Raw genomic sequence first — 17,663 nt, forward strand, 5'->3', positions numbered from 1 at the left:
TTTGAATGTTGGGATATCAAGAAAAGCCTGATATGATTAACTTGCCTGCATATTTTGACTGGTTAGCAGGCTGGCTCAACGTATTTGGAGGCCTAGAACTAACTAAAATGTTAAGTTACGATCAAAGAATTATGAAATATGATGATATGCAGCGATAATGGACATGAAGCTTTCCAGCTTAGCTTGGGGTCCATTAGCGAGTTACGATTTCTAAAAAAAAAACTGACTTTCAAATATCCATAATACATAACCCCTATTTTAGACAGAGGTAAACTAAAGCCTTGGTCTGATTTAGCTTACCCAAGAGCCGGCCCTGCTGGTTGGCACAATTGAGAAGGTTGGTATTTTACTTTTGTTCTTGGCCACTTTTCCTTTAGTTATATCTATTGGTCCAATGGTCCATCAGATAAGGTCTATACATTTGAATTTTAAGTCATGCTGACTACATAAATATGCCTTTGATAGTTGGTAGTGGGTAGAATTAGGATAAAAGCATATTGTAATCGACATGGGAACAAGTCACATGCAGATGACATGGGCAAAAAAGCAAACAGAAGTGGAAGTGGTGACACCCTTTATTTTTCTTCATCAGATTCACGTGTACACAATTTTCCCAAACTTTTTAACTATAATTCGACGCCAAGCGAACAAATTATACTTTGCTGAGTTCTATATATAACTAACTATAAAATAAACTAAAAAAATGCAATAGTGTATGAAGTTATCTATAATATAACCATACTAATACTGAAGTAGTGTGCAAATTAGATAGCCTTTTTATCTTAGCGTTCTTAGTTAACTTATGTACACGATGCATGCGGCATGTCATTAGTTTAGAAGTTTTAGATTTCATCTATAACAGGGTATTCATTTCTAAATAAGAAGTATTTTGCGTATCACGAAATCAATAATTAAAAGGATAAGACAAAAAGTTAAAGAACGGGTAGTTATGATATAAGAATTTGTAAGTATAAATTAGATCAAAGTGTTTCCTTTATATAGGTGTCGAGTCGAAACAAAGTTTTGATAAAAGGTTGCAACCGTCTAGAGGCAGCTATAGCTGTTAAGCGGTTGTCTTTGGTATGATCAGAAACTAAGACACTCAGAAAGTGGACTTTGGTAGCAGACATAGCAACAAGCGAAGTTCCCTGGCTTCTACCGACCTTCAGCTTCACTACCGAAGTTCAAAGTCACTTCCGAACTTTTAAGTCACTGCCGAATGACAATATCTTTTCAAACAACTTTTTGCAACCATCACGTCCATGCTAAGGCGCTATCCCTTAGAACCCAGTATAATATTAGTACCAAAGCCACAATAGTCGTGGGACAAGTTTGTAGTCTACATGACCTTCTGGCTTGTACCAATATATATTGTGAATTCTCATTTGGTCATACAAGTAAGTCCCGATTAACTAGACCTAGAAGTGCATAAATTAAGTTTTAAGTATCGAGATAGACCAAAGTAATTGCTCCTGTTACATTTTGTTCTATTGATCAGGCGAAGTGGTGAAAACAGATGAAAAGATCAAATACAGAAATATATTTGTTTTTTTTTTTCGAACGGTGACTTTCACAGTTAAGCTAGCACTGCGCGACCAAGTCGTGCCCCACCACCCCACTCATGCCAGCTATGTTGACATGATCGGGATCCACGCTGGCGTCCAAGTTTGGCTTGGCGTTCCCGGTAAAACCCAGTTTGCTCACCCCGCCCGAAGGCACGACAGGTTTTTAATGCTCTGGAAAAATCCGGTTGGAATCATGTTGATGTTTAAACTTTCAATGGTATACACTAATGGTTTATTGAAGCTTGAATTCATAAATCATGATAATGGTTTCTTCCTACCATAAAACACATATTCTTGTATAGATTAAAATTTACATGGGTTTGACTAGTACTAATAATCTACATTAATTTACATATTGTGACCGATTCTCTGTAGGAGAAATCTTAAAGTTTTCTTATAATTTGGAAATCCCAAAAACCAGAAGCTGAAATCATCCACGGTCACAAGCTCGGCATACTTGTTCGATGGCCTCTTTGTGTTCACGCTCTCTCCTACTCCTTTAATCTTTTCTAATGGGATAGACACCTACACATTTAACAATTATGCAATCAACACACAATTTAAAAAAAGAAAAAGAAAAAGGATATAAGCAAATATGCATCAAAGCCATTTATATTACCTTATATTGGAACTTTAACAACTCTCCTGCTGCAGAATATGTTTTAAAAGACTTATTACTACAGAATCCAACCCTTTCGGTAGTGATGAAGAGGACTCATGCGATTGCACCAGCTGTAGTGTATAGGGAGCATCGGGTCGCATGAACCAACTTCTCAGCGTCCGGGGTGCTGAAATTTTTTCCCAAGATTCTCTTTTCACGTCCGAGTGGTAGGATTTTGGCACCGTAGCTCAACTTCTGCCTCACAATTTCTAGTAGTTTGGGTCCTAACTTCACTGCAGTTAAAAGTTAAACAAACTGTTAAATTGAAAGAATGAAATAGAACAAGTTTAATCATTACTATGATTAGAGATAAATATTTACCAATACGGTTATCTTTTGTTTCTGTGCCATTAAATTTGGAAGAAGATGGAAGAGTGTAAAGGGTTTGACAAGATTTAGACAAAAGTAGCCCCCTTGATGCAATCGGTAAAGCCATCGCCCTGCTCGAGAGTCTGCTATCCATATTTTGATCTTCGATCGTTGTTATCTTGCTGAGTTGCTGTACTTAATGTTGAAGTTGTTGGTTAATGTCATCTGGATCATGCTATTTATAAGGTGATAAAGATGTCACAAAATACCAACTTGTAGTTGGATGAGTCATCTATGTGTCAATACTTGGTGGTTAGCATGTGAGATCTTGAAAAGCCTGATTGAATTAAATGTATTCACCCCTTTTGACTCAGTAGCTCAATTTTGAATATTGGTACTTTATTTTGCTAAATCAGACTGACATGTAAAGTTGTAGAAATTTAGACTTTAATTCTAGAATCCTAGTTCATGGTTATAGATTGTTTACATGGGATCCTTAATTTTGATGTTTTTTCTTCTTTTAGCACACAAAATATACCATGTATGCAATGTCATGAGTGTAGCACAAAAACAGCATATGTCATGCATGATGATTCTGCATATACCCTTTTGTCCCATAAAGAAAAAGAGAGGATAAAAAACAATATCAAAATTTTAATGGTCTAAAAAAGGTGTAATATTGGACCACAATAAGAATTAATACTAATACAGATGTTCTCATGTAAGATAAGGTTTGTATATTTAATTTTCATTGTCATGCTGACTATTCCATTCATAGATATACATCCATCAGCTGGCCGGTATGCTGAAGTTGTATAAAGTTAGCATAATATTGTAATCGACATGGAAACATGTCACATGCAGATGACATAGGAAAAAAAGCAAACAGAAATGTAAGTGGTGACAGACTTTTATTTTTCTTCATCGGATTCACGTGTACATGACTATATTTCCTCAAAATATAACTATAAAACCCTGTTTAGTAAGAAACTGAATTCTATACATAACCAAACATACTGTAGGTCCCGAAACCGGATCAAACAACACAACAAACTAAGTACTAGTCGTTCTTGGATCAACCTCACAACTAGTTGGCGGAAACAACTAGTTGGACCGAGATCTCGGATCTTGTGTGTGTTTAAAGGGAGCCGAAACTTGAAGGTGGGGTGAAGGGTTAGAGAGAGTTTTGGTTACTTGGAGAGAATACTTGGATGGAATGAAAATGCAAAGGCTGGTTTGGTGCATTCCATACACCCACTATATATAGTGAGTATGTTATACACCTTCTCATTAATAAAAGCCCAATGGACTTCAAGTACAAGAGGCCTCGGGCCCAATACATATAGACGTAAACGAACAAAAACGTAAACTAATATGAGTTACAAATACGAAAGACTTAATCACAAAACCGGGCCTTACAATCTCCCTCTAGTCTTTTGTATTGCCTTATATCCTTCTCACCACTCGCATTCGGACTCGTAATCAAATACACCATCTGGATCTTCTTCAAAATGTTGCTTTTCAACAAGTAAATAGACAAAATTGTTGAATTCTCCAACGATGGCGTCCGTGTAGTCATGACGGACATCTTCGACTGTACATAGTCGCGACTCAACTAGCTTCCTGAGGTCGGGGAGTCCAAATCCAGTCAATTTGTGCTCATCAAAGAACGTGAGCTCGTGACTGCGAGTGCAATGCATGATGACGTCACGAATTTGTTGTCGAATTCCCATGCAATGAAGTTGTGAAGAAACTTCGACCTCGTTCACATGCTTCCCATCCTGCTCACGCTGTAGAATTTGGTTCCTTTTCTTGAGTTTCTTCAAGTAGGTGCAACAACATGAGTGACAACATGTTTATAAACGGCTGGCTCAACATTCTCCCTAACTGGTGTGTCGGGATCGGGAGAATAATTGATGCCATCATCACTTTCATCATTATTTTCATCCACGGCTTTCTTGAACAGAAGGAATGGTTCCTGCAAAAGAACAAACATTTAGTAAAGAGGCGAGCTCAGCCTCCACCGCAGCCTCTGATTCCCTCGTTTTCTCAGCCTCCTTTGACGGCTTAGCATCAACCATCTTATCTCCGGTAGACTCACCGCTACCAATTTCACTACCACCACCATCACCACGAGTATCATCATAGCTATCATACTCATATTCGTCATCTCTCTTCTGACTCATCATCGTCTCAATCTAAGCATTTTTCAAGATATATTTTATCGGGTCAATACTTAACAAACAATGCAATGAGGACCTTGTTGTAAACAAAAACCCATTTTGACAAAATACTTAAAAATTTAAATAAAAATTTTTTAAAATAAAATAAAATAAAATAAATTAAAATTTTAAAATGAATTTAAAGTAAAATAAAATTTTAAAGGATTAAATTAAAATAAAACAGAAAATGAAACTTTTTAGACAAAAATGAAATTTATACAAAATTTAAAAGAAGTTTTAAAATAATTACAAAGATGAAAACAAAAGTAAAATAACTTAAGAAGTAAGAATAAAATAAGATAAAATCAAATAAGTTAGAAGTAAAGATAAAATTTAAAAATCAAGTTAAAATAAAAGTTGAAAGTAAAAAAATTAAAATCAAATGTTAAATGAAATAAGATAAAATAAAATTAAAATAAATACAAGTTAAACTAATTTTAACATGTAAAATAAAATAAAATAAAAACTTAAAAATGAACTAAAATTTAAAAACAAAATAAGAAGAAAATTAATATTATATTAGATATATTAATTAATTTACAAAATTTCATTGATACTTGTTTTTGGTGAGAAAGATCACAACATGGAATCATATTGTCTATAGCGTCCTAGATCACACTTCTATTTGGATATTATTATGCCAAGAACCCAAAGTCGATTGTAGATATGCTAGTCCACTATAAACTTAACAAGTATTTTGAATTCACATAGATACGTTAAGGTATAGTTAGGCACAATACTTGTGTGGTCCCCTGTTAATTCAACATGTTACATACTCCATCATACCTCGGGCATACTTTGTGTTCATCAGTATCACCCCGAATTGACTCCGACCCCCTAATGATTGATCAAAACATTTTGAGCTTCATAGACTTTTTGCAAACTTTTCTTTCAAACAATATGTAAAGGTTGAACCATGGACTTACTAGTCTTGTTGACTTATGCCTTCATATAAAGTGTTTAGGACTTACTTGTTTGCCCCACGTTACGTGGTTCTAATATACCCCTTTTTGTTTGATAAAATTATAAACATTTTTGTTGTTGTTTTTGAATGCTTTTTGAGTATTTTGCATTTTTTCTATTTTTTCAATAATTTTTGATATTTTTTTAATATTAGAAGGTAAAGCAAGAAATAATTTTCATTGTGACCAATCACTAACGGGCTCGTGTACGACTGACTATTAGGATTTTTGCCTTCATAAATAGACTTAACTGGAGTCGGCAACCTCTTCATAAGAGTGTAACCACTAGTATAGGTAGATATTTAAGTTTATATCATTATAATACTTACTCATTTGTTAAGCCTATCTACACATCAAGCGATGATCTTGTTGGCTTTTGATATACTCTTTTCATGTGCTAGGTTCACCTAAGACAATTTTATATCATTTTCCAAAGGTCGGATCAATTTATCAAAATTTAATGATATTTTAATATTATCCGACTCCCTCTAAACAGGAGCTCCCTCTAAACGAGTGAATATACTTTTAAGACTTTTTCAGATTTTCTTAAAATAAAATAATTATATAAAATATTTTTGGAAAGTCAAGTGACTTAATTTTTGTTTTTCTTAACAAAGGTAAAATCTTTTTGGTGAGTTAAAGTTAACTCATTTTGGAAAGTCAAGTGACTTAATTTTTGTTTTTCTTAACAAATGTAAAATCTTTTTGATGAGTTAAAGTTAACTCATTTTCTCCCTCTAAAATTGAGACATATTCGAAAAATATTTACAATTTTATATACAAAAAGATAAAAGAAATATGAAATAAAATGAAATGAAAATTAAAAACAAAATAAAAATAAAACAAACGTTTCAAATTTTAAAATTTAAAAAATAATTTTGAAAATAAAAGCTTAAAATTTAAAATAAAAGAAACTTTTAAGCTAAATTAGAAAGGAAACTAAATTAAAAAGAACTTAGATAAAATAAACTTTTAAGAAACAAATAAAAATAAAATTAAAATGACTTTAAAATAAAAATAAAGAAAGATAAAACAAAAAAATAAAACTTAGTTTTGTATAAAAGAGATCATGCCAAGTAACTCAACGAGAAACAAAAATCTGGCACGATCAAGGCTTTAGTAAACAGGTCTGCATAGTTGTCATCAGTATCGACCCGTTCTATTGTGACAAGCTTTCAGTTCAAATTTGAGAGACGCTAAGCAAGTTGTGGTTCAGGGGTTCCACCAGATTGACGTCGTCAAACGTCAGAACTCCATTTAACACTCTACCCTGTTTAGTGAAAATTTCCCCCATATCTCCAGCAAAAGAAACGTATCCGCCATCAAACAGTTTAATGTCAAACAACAAGGATTCGTCTCTGTCATGTGTCGAGTACAGCCACTATCCAAATACCAAATACCAAATACTATTTACATAACGTCTTGGCTGACCCTGCACATTAGCAGTTTAATTAGATACAAGTTTAGTTGTCTCGGGAGGGTCAACCACAAGGTTGTCAAATGTCATTTTCTCATCTTTATTATGAAGTTATAGGATGTGTCAGAATCGGATGAGCAATCTCTAGGACTCCATGCACTTGCAGGTTTCCTGTTTTGAAAAGATTTTCGAGACTGTCTTCTCCTTGGTTTCAAAACGAAATCCTCGGATTTTCAATCTTTGGATTTCCTCTCTACTTTCTTTTTAATGAATCCTTAGACTTTTCAGTCTTCGAATTCCTTTTTGCTCTCTCCTTTTTGGTTATCCAAAAAGGAGGTTTATCATTCATTTTATTTTTGGATCTCACATCCATTTCGCTGGCAGAACTGTCGGGTTGGTCATTTCTTCTTCTTGAGCTTGGTTTAGCTCTTGAACGGAATTGATTAAACATACTGTTTGTTTCTCTTTTCATCTTATGCCAGCTCTTGCAATGTCTTGCAAGGTGAGAGGGGTTACCACACACAAAACAAAGTTTTCTTCTATCTTCCCTATAGAAACCGTCAGAATGATAATACATGGGTTGAGTCGAATAAGGAGATGGTTGTACGGGAACAAACAAGCTGTAAGATCTATGACCCCGATCATCAAAAACATTTGTATAGAAAGAGTTAACATAATCTTGTGGATAGTAACCATAGTAGCTATTATCAAATTGATTGTATAGTTGAGGTTGATAATATTGATTTGTGGATTGATATAAATTGTTTCCATGAGGTGGCAGATATTTACCGGATGTACTTGCCTTTTCCTTTTCAAAACGATTTTCATTAATTTTAGTCTCCTCAACTTTATAATCTTTTGACGAGCAGCTGGGTAGGTTAGTATTCACGGAAACCGTTTCATGCACAGTTCTATCAACAATGGTTTCATCAAAAATAGTTTCACATTCACTATCAGAAATGGAAACATCATTTTAATTTTCAAGAGTCGTGCCAACATGAACACTCTCATCAAATACATCATTGTTCAAAATGTTTTTGGAATCAATATTATTACAGACAGGGTTGACAATAGATGAATCAAAAAGTAAGTTTTTATCTCCACAACCCTTGTTTGTTTCCACACACCCCTTTTCTTCTACACAACCCGCTAAAGAAGATGAATCACTATTAGGATTAACTGAAGAATTAGCTGAAGTAACAGTCTTGGGAGCAGCAGGAACAAATGTCTTTGATAAGGGCACATGACCAATACCATAGACCATTTCTTCCTCAGGAGGAGAATTAAAATCAAAGTGAGGAAGGCTAGTATAGTTATTATTAAATGGTGGAGGTACAGCAGAACTATCATAGCCTAAACCAGTCTTTAATCGTAATTCCATTTGTGACCCAATTAGTTTGTTCAGCTTTTCGGTGGCTAACTCAAAGTTTTCTATGGCAATCTTCTTTTGGGTTAACTCAATTTCTAATTTAACAATTTTAGCGTTTAGTTCAACTACTTGATTTTCATGACGTTTTGCTAAATTTCTAGCAATTGAAACTTGTTCCCTAAGATCAGCCATATCATTACCATGAGTGTTAATTCTAATAGTGTAAATCTTTGCAGCCTTTTTAAGATCATCATTTTGAACTCTAATGCTATCAATTTGTTCAAGAATTTTAGCATTATGGTTTCTATAGTGAAGAACTTTATCAATACATTCTTGAGAGCAGAGTTTGTGTACCTCGGGAATGAGAGAGGCAGGTGTGGGAATTCCGTCGGTGGAGCTTGACGAGGTGTTTGCTTGACTACTTCCACTTGCAGCACACTCGGGGATGATAGGACTTGCTTGACTCCTCACACCCGCATCACTTGTCTCAGCTTTATTTTCTTTTGACTGATTGTATATTCGAAGGTTGGCATCCATCGATTTAAAAGACTTGATGGTAGAAGCCAACTCTAAGAGTGTTAAGGTATCCAGGTTCGTCGTTCTCTTGATGATAATCACACTGGTGTTCCATGCGTAAGGCAGTGAATCCAACAACTTCATGTTGATCTCAGACAACTTAGTTGTGATACCGGCACATCTTAATTTAGTAACGAGTGACTCAAATCTGTTGATGAGAGAGGCAACCGATTCTCCTTGAGTATGTTTAAACATGTTGAATTCATCTTTTAACATGTTCTTTTGGCATTCTCTCATATTGAGACTCCTTTCAAGCTTAGAATTGCAAGACATTTTTTTAATGGAAGACTAAGTAAAAAAATAAAAAAGTTTTTTTTTGGTCAACTGGTCAAAGTCAACGGTCAACAGGGTCAAAGTCAACGGTCAACAGGTCAAAAGTCAACGGTCAACAAGTCAAAGTCAACAGTAAACGGGTCAAAAGTCAACAGTCAACGGGTCAACCCTTTTCTCAAAGATCAAACACTCCTGAAACAAAAACTGTTTGAAAAACACAAGTCCAATGTATTCAAATGACCAATGTATTCAAATGACCAATTGTATTCAAATGAATAAATGTATTCAAATAACAATTGTATTCAAATGAACAATTGTATTCAAATGAAAAATTGTATTCAATTGACAATGGTATTCAAATAACAATTGTATTCAAATGAACAATTGTATTCAAATGATGCAGGATTTGAATACAATTTTCTTATGAACAATTGTATTTGAACAATTTTATTCAACTAACAATTGTATTCAAATGGACAATTGTATTCAAATGATGAAGGATTTGAATACAATTTACTTAGATCAATTGTATTCAAATAATGAAGGATTTGAATACAATTTATTTGGATCAATGTATTCAAATAATGAAGGATTTGAATACAATTTACTTAGAACTCGGAAGCTTAGATTTGAATACAATTTACTTAGACCAATTGTATTTAAATAATGAAGGATTTGAATACAAGAACTTGTAAACTTGGATTTGAATACAATTTACTTAGACCAATTGTATTCAAATAATGAAGGATTTGAATACAATTTACTTAGAACTCGTAAGCTTGGATTTGAATACAATTTACTTAGAGCAATTGTACTCAAATAACAATTGTATTCAAATAAACAATTTTATTCAAATGATAAAGGATTTGAATACAATTTACTTGAATACATTGTATTCAAGTGACAAAAGAATTCTAAGTGAAAGTATTAGAATTCCTCTTTTAGAATGTCACCAACTCACTTTCTTATCACCTTTCTCAAACCAACCCAAATACATACATAACACTACAAACACAATTATTTTGAGATTCACACACCAAAACCAACCACTTTAATAACTTTAAACCATCTTGTTGAACATGAACAACTTAAATATTTTAAGAACTTCAAGAATACAAGAACCCAAAACACACTTATTTTCTCAAAAAATCCGTCTTTTCACACACAAGACCAAAATCCAAGGTTGTGACACAAGATCTACAACTAGTAGAGCTTGAAAGCTCTGATACCAATTGTAGGTCCCAAAACGACCACCGAACGGATTTTGCACTTGATAAACGTGTCGAGACGGGTGCGGTAAATTAAACGACCGAACAAATAATATAAAGATAATATTGAACGACTCCGTAATCAGTAATAATATAAGATTCATAACATTAATCTAACCGATCCCACCCAAGGTGAGATCCCCTTGGGTGGTTGTTTACATCTTACAAACACACACTAAAATAGAAATACAAGTCCCTATTTATAGCATAATACAAGTAAACTACAAGATCTCTCACCGTTGAAGCTAAATGTGTGTATCGAAGCTCTCGTTTGGTGTCCAGTTTTCTCGTCGGCTTTAATTATTTTCTTGACCATAATATAATTAACGGTTTTCGTAATTTGATATCGCAAGCCACACTTTTTGGCCTTACAATCACCCCCTTGGCTTGTGATATCAAAACATCGTCGAACCGTGTCTTGCATCTTCACGAATCAACCCGATAAAGCTGAAGCCTCTTCAATCACCCCCCTAAAGGTATGATCCACCTAATTTATTCATTAAGGACTTATCGCTTCTTTATCCATCTTGGATATTCAAGCACTATAGGTTCAGAAGAACTACCGGGGATCACGATCAAATTAACAAAGCTTGTTTCTTTAAGTCCATATTCGTATCCAATTTGTTCAAAGTTCACCAACTTCTCGAACGTCTTGAAAATAGTATAGAAATAACATGCTTTGAACATGGTCCAACAATGACGAAAACCCGAACAAAATTGACTCTCTATATCTTGGTCAACCCCGAACGACAATTATTCCGTGACAAAAAAATTCAGCAGCCAAAGAAAATGGACTAGCTTGTTTCTTGATTAGTTTGGGCAGCCCATTGTATTAACAGCCCAACACAAAGATATTGCCCAGTTGCAGCCCAAGCCAAACCCATTTCTCATGATATGTTAGATTAGGGCACAAAACCAAAAACATATTTTGGTGATGAAAGAAATCTGCCATCAGCAGCCAGCCGCCACCCAACCACTGGCGCCGGAAAACCGATTCCGGCGACCGGCCGCCGGATTTTGTTTTTTTTTAAAACCATCAAACCATAACTTCCTTCATGTTCGCGCCATGTTCACCACCAGATCCGGTCACCACCGCCGTTCACAACCAACAATAACCACCATTTACTGCCGCCCTCATCAGCCACAGCCGGAAAGACGGGTTCTGGCCGCTGCCGCCGTCTTCCATCATCATACACCACCCGGCTGCGGCCATGTTCCGTTTTCCACGGCCACCTTCTACGCCCCACCACCGGTCACCACTCCATCATCATCAATCTGCCAACAATTATTACGTCCGCCGGAAAAACATTCATTGCCGGAAAAACGAATTCCGGCACAACCAAATATCAACTGAAAACACAAACACTCTTCGCCGGAAAATCGTTCCAGATCTGCACCTACTGTAACCCGAGGCTTGCCGGAATTTTGACGGGCGACTGAACGGTCCCGAAACGCCCAGATCGGGCACATGTAGATCCTGAACATCCGGATTTACAAGGAGAATGCTTCAAACACACTTATTTCCCACTTTATTTTCAAGATCTTCAAACTTTATTTTCAAAACATCAACGGGTTTTAACGTCTCGGTTCGGGTAATAGCGGAAATAGAACCCGAATATCAAGAGCAAAGTTGAATTAGATTCGACCCGCTCTGATACCAATTGTAGGTCCCGAAACCAGATCAAACAACACAATAAACTAAGTACTAGTTATTCTTGAATCAACCTCACAACTAGTTGGCGGAAACAACTAGTTGGACCGAGATCTCGGATCTTGTGTGTGTATAAAGGGAGCCGAAACTTGAAGGTGGGGTGAAGGGTTAGAGAGAGTTTTGGTTATTTGGAGAGAATACTTGGATGGAATGAAAATGCAAAGGTTGGTTTGGTGTATTCCATACACCCACTATATATAGTGAGTATGTTATACACATTCTCGTTAATAAAAGCCCAATGGACTTCAAGTACAAGAGGCCTTGGGCCCAATACATATAGACGTAAACAAACAAAAACGTAAACTAATATGAGTTACAAATATGAAACTTAATCACAAAACCGGGCCTTACACATACCAAAAGTATATATTAGTTTTTCGCATGCTCTATTAAATTTTAGATTTTTCTAAGATGTAAAGAACCAACTTGCTTAGGAAAAGAGTGATCTTGGAGTTTTAGTATAATATTAAATGTAACAAACGCCCTGAAATATTTGAAAGTATATAGCGTACGGTTTTCGGGTTCTATTACCCCATTATGGCATCCATTAAATTTGTAAGACCTTAAAAATACCATGCTGTTAACCAACTCCGACTCTAATATTTACAATTGCTTTGCAGATATTTTTTCTCCAGGTATTTGTGTATTTACAATTGTTATTCAAAAGGGGGTTGCGGCGCAACTTGTTGCTCATTTATCTGCCACTTTATTTTAATCGTTTTGAATTTAATGGTAAAAATTACAACATATATATCTTGATTAATTCCTAGTACTTGTATTACCAGTTTTGTTAATATATATTCTTGTGCATATATCTCCAAACATTAGTATTGTGGCAAGTATATTTGATCTTATAGAGTTATGATGATTGATAATTGTTCTTTATGTTTATCAGGTTATCAAACCAGTAACTATTAGATCATATCACTAATTTAACCAACTAATTTATCCGTGCATAGTAGTGTGTAAATTAGATAGCTTTCTTATCTTAAAAGCGTTCCTAGTTAATTTACGGGTTGTAGTAAATGAGATTTTTTTAAATTTTATTTTGGTTTAGATAAATAAAAATATTATAAATCCCATAAATTATACTCGTAATAAAATATAATGTTTACATGATCAAGACAGAATATACATAATCCAAGAAGTAAGAGCTAAATATTTTTCATATTATCACTTCCTGTTATACATATTTGTTCTACTCAATTAAAAGATTTGCTTCAGTAAGAGGATGACTAATGATGTGCATGTCATGTTGATGTTTAAATGTTCAATGGTCCACAACAACGGATTGTACGTCGATCAAGTTTGAATTCATATACAACATATTGTTGTAGAATATTAATAATTTACAATACAGAACTGAGTGCTAATGCTCTACATTAACTGGTTAAGCAGTTGTGACCGACTCGACTCTCTGAAGGAGAAATCTTAAAGTTTTCTTATAATTAGGAAATCCCAAAAACCAGAAGCTGAAATCGTCCACTGTCACAAGCTCGGCATACTTGTTCGATGGCCTCTTCGTGTTCACCCTCTCTTCTACTCCTTCAATCTTTCCTAATGGAATCGACACCTATACGGACAGTTATACAGTCAAGACACTAAAAAAATGATATAAGCATATATGCAAATACATCAAAGTCTATCAATTTACTTTATATTGGAACTTGAACACCTCTCCTGCTGCAGAATATGTCTTGATAGATCTATCACTACAAAATCCAACCCTTTCGGTAGTGATGAAAAGGACGCCCGCAATTGGGCCAGCTGTAGTGTATATAGAACATCGGGTGGCATGAAACAACTTCTCAGTGTCCCGGATACTGAAACTTTTAGTGAAGATTCTTCCTTCACGGCCGAGTGGTAAGATTTTGGCACCATAACTCAACTTGTGCTTCAAAATTTCTAACAGTTTGGGTCTTAAGCTAACTGTAGTTAAAAGATAAAAATGTTAAACTGAAAGAGTAAATAGAACAGTTTTGATCATTAATGTATCCAAGTGAAACACTTACCATGATGTTGATTGGAGACTGCACGGCTGTCTTTTGTTTCGATGCCATTGATCATGGAAGAAGATGGAAGACTGTAAAGTGTTTGACGAGATTTAGACGAAAGTAGTCCCCTTGATATAATCCGGGAGGCCATGGCGCTGGTAGAGAGTCTGTTATCCATATTTTGAACTCGGGTCGTTGTGATCTGGTTGTGCTTATTAATGGCTAATGCTGAGTTGCTGGATTAAGTCTTCTGAATCATGGTATTTATAAGGTGATAAAGATGCCATAAACTACCAACTTGCAGTTGGATGAGTCATCTGTGTGTCATGTTTGTTGCAAGTGGTTAGCAAGTGAGATCCCTTTTGACTTGTAAGCTCAGTTTAGAATATTGGTATCTTATTTTGCTTAATCAGTGTGACATGTGAAGTTGTAGAAACTTATAGATTGTTTACATGGGATCTTTTTGAGGTTTTTTTCTCCTTTGTAGCACATAAAACATACCATGTGTATGCCATGTCAATTGTCATGAGTGCAAACAGCACATGGCATGCATGTTGATTCTGCATATACTCTTTGCTTTCCAATATTACAAAAGGATATGATAAAAAATGATATCAAAAGTTTAATTGTCTGAAAAAAGTGTACCATTGGCCCACAATTAGAACTAATTAATCCAGCCGATTTCATGTAATATGTCCTCAGTTTCTTCTTGAAATTGGACCCATATGGGTTGTGCAATATATAGAACTGAATATTTCAGTACGTCCATCCAACCTAAGGGACTATATATATGGAGTTCAAGAACAACATGTGCATTGTGAAAGTATAAAAGTATGGAATTCAATGACATGTCTGAAACAATTAAAAACAAATCCATTTCTAAGAACTTTAAGATTTTAGTAGAAGCAGCCAGTGCTGGATTACCCCTAAACACCCTGCAATAACTATGGATTAAAATTCTTTGCAAGCTCTTCTATCTATTGATAATTCATAATTCAACATCTCGTTTTTCCTTTTGGGATTCTGAAATATAAAAATTCTTCGTCCTGCTTGCGGTGCGCGCATATAATGTATATATGTGTGAACCCTCGGGTGGGCAAAAGTGAAATTGCACTAATTTTGACGTTATTTTACTAATCTCGTGAAAATAACGTTAAAAGTGACGGAAGGTTGATCAGGCATCATGTGGTGGCGCTGATAGCCGAAAGACAAGGGAACAAGCACTAATCGGCGGTGTCCCGATGGTTGAGTGTTATGTGCCTTATGTCCAAGGCTTGATGCAAAACTACTATCGAGTCGGGGGTCTCACCGGAAGCAGTCTCTCAATTCCTAAAGGGTAGAGGTAAGGCTGTCTACATCTTACCCTCCTCAGACCATACCATAACTTTGCTATTGGTTGGATATACTGAATACGATGATGATGATGATGATGATGATGATGATGATGATGAAATATCAAAATTCTTTTCAAGCTCTTCTAATTGTTCCCAGTGGATTCAAAATTATAATGTCACGCTTTAGTTGATATATGTATACTGGTTTCAAAAATATGTACCACTACTTAATTATAGCATAAACATTCTTTTCGGAAGGCATTGATCAATTGGCTAGGTATATGCCTAGATTATGGGGGAACCCGGGTTCAAGACCTGGTGATCTTCCTACTAAAGCACCTCCACCTTTATGAAACTAAAACTTGAACTAATCTAAACCAATTTGTGCACGGTCGTTTTCAGTTTAGATCTGATTTAGTTGAATATGAACTAAATACATATTTGATCTATCTGACAGTGGTATCTTTTTTTCTTTATGTAGCATCATAGCTCATAGTTTTGTTGGTTTTACCGGACCTATTCAAAAGTCGGTGAATATTGACGAACCAAAATTGACAAGTTGGCTAAGTATCCAAATTTTACTTAGAACAACTATTTTATTTTATTTTATTTTTTTACTTTTGGCTTTGAAAATACTCCGATTTCAGCAACTAATTTCATTTATGATCCACCTCCTCTTCCTTCCGGTAAGTTATACTGCTTATAAATTGTTTAATACTGTAAACGAACCGAACAAACACAAACTAGATATGTTCGTGTTTGTTAGTCTAATTTTAACCAAAAAACAAATGATAGTATAGATGAGCACGAACATAAACGTTTAGACTTATTTGAACATAGATGAACGAACATAACCAAGCAAACACCAATTAAATGTAAACGTCGGTATGTTGGGTTTTAAAATGTAATAAAATTAGATTAAATTGTAACAGGCCTTTATGTTTAAAATGATTATATAGACGAACCTAAATAAACAAAACTGAACTAATTTATCTTTTATCTTTTTCACAACCCAGACATTGCTTGTAGCTTAGTGGCATTAAGGTGTGTGTATATAGACACGTACAAACTAGTTCGGATTGAAAACCGGTTTGGGTTGGTCAAGGCAAGGTCAGAACCGATATGGAGGCAACAAGGTTCAGCCCGATCAAACTGGTTTGATTCTGTTTGAAACCAGCTTGGGACAAAAAAAACCTTGTAAAAAAACCTTGAAACCAGTTTGTGAGTAAGTCGATGACTCATGGAAATCAGTCAAGCAAGTAAGAATATGCCACTTTTGTTTGAATCCAACCTACTTGTTCAACCCAAATAAAATATCTAGCAATAGTACTATTAACCAACTTATTTAATAACAAAGAACTGTAACTATTTGAACCAAGAAGAAAGGTAAATAAAACACCTTTTTTACTTTTCCTTCTTGAACTCCACGTGGACCAATGAAAAACAAACAAGATCAAATCTCTTTTCCTTATATTTTAAACGCAAGTGACGAAGAAACAAACAAAACCCTTTTTTCCTTTATTAAATCCTTGGTGCTCCACCGATTTCTAACTTGAAATAAAACCACATCCGTCAATCGTCAACAACCGCAAATTAACACCAAATCGTCCAGTCACCAAAACTATTTCGATCCAACTTGACCGTTTTTTTATCGATTTCTTGAACTTGGCTCTGATACCGATTCAAGTCCCAGATCATTAATCAAACACCAACTAAAACGAATAACTCTCGTTTATATTAATCAGAAAATATAACTCTAAAAACTGATTACAATTCACTCAAACCCTAACTCGGTTTGACTCTTGATGAACCCTAATTCAGTTACACCAACCTCACCTTCTCTAATGTCTAAACATAACTCGGTTTATATAGATTAACCTAACTTGCTAGCCAAGACATTACCAAATATAATAAAATTAATTCTTGGGTTGGGCCTTACACTTGGCCCAAACAACAATTGACCCAACAAAGTTGGCTAAGTATCCAAGTTTTACTTAGAACA

General features: G+C 35.0%; 1 protein-coding gene and 1 pseudogene across 2 annotated transcripts; both read right to left on the bottom strand.

Annotated features, from left to right (window-relative positions):
• Positions 1–1,781: 1,781 nt before the first annotated feature.
• On the bottom strand, positions 1,782–3,235 carry LOC143542347 (putative GEM-like protein 8; annotated as a pseudogene). The gene is made up of 3 exons (XR_013136885.1): positions 2,548–3,235; positions 2,185–2,459; positions 1,782–2,090 (listed from the first exon to the last, which is right to left on the bottom strand). The product of XR_013136885.1 is annotated as a putative GEM-like protein 8 (transcript).
• A 10,462-nt stretch (positions 3,236–13,697) lies between these two features.
• Positions 13,698–14,536, bottom strand: LOC143542327 (putative GEM-like protein 8). The gene is made up of 3 exons (XM_077034942.1): positions 14,346–14,536; positions 13,988–14,262; positions 13,698–13,906 (listed from the first exon to the last, which is right to left on the bottom strand). Exons 1-3 carry the CDS (start codon positions 14,503–14,505, stop codon positions 13,724–13,726), a joined length of 618 nt encoding a protein of 205 aa, XP_076891057.1. The 5' UTR covers positions 14,506–14,536; the 3' UTR covers positions 13,698–13,723.
• Between the last annotated feature and the right edge of the window lie 3,127 nt (positions 14,537–17,663).

The sequence above is a fragment of the Bidens hawaiensis genome, unplaced genomic scaffold (genome assembly GCF_021521415.1).
Source record: "Bidens hawaiensis isolate Kalapana, Puna unplaced genomic scaffold, B.hawaiensis_p1.1 tig00000820_1, whole genome shotgun sequence".
In the NCBI taxonomy this organism is placed as follows: domain Eukaryota; kingdom Viridiplantae; phylum Streptophyta; class Magnoliopsida; order Asterales; family Asteraceae; genus Bidens; species Bidens hawaiensis.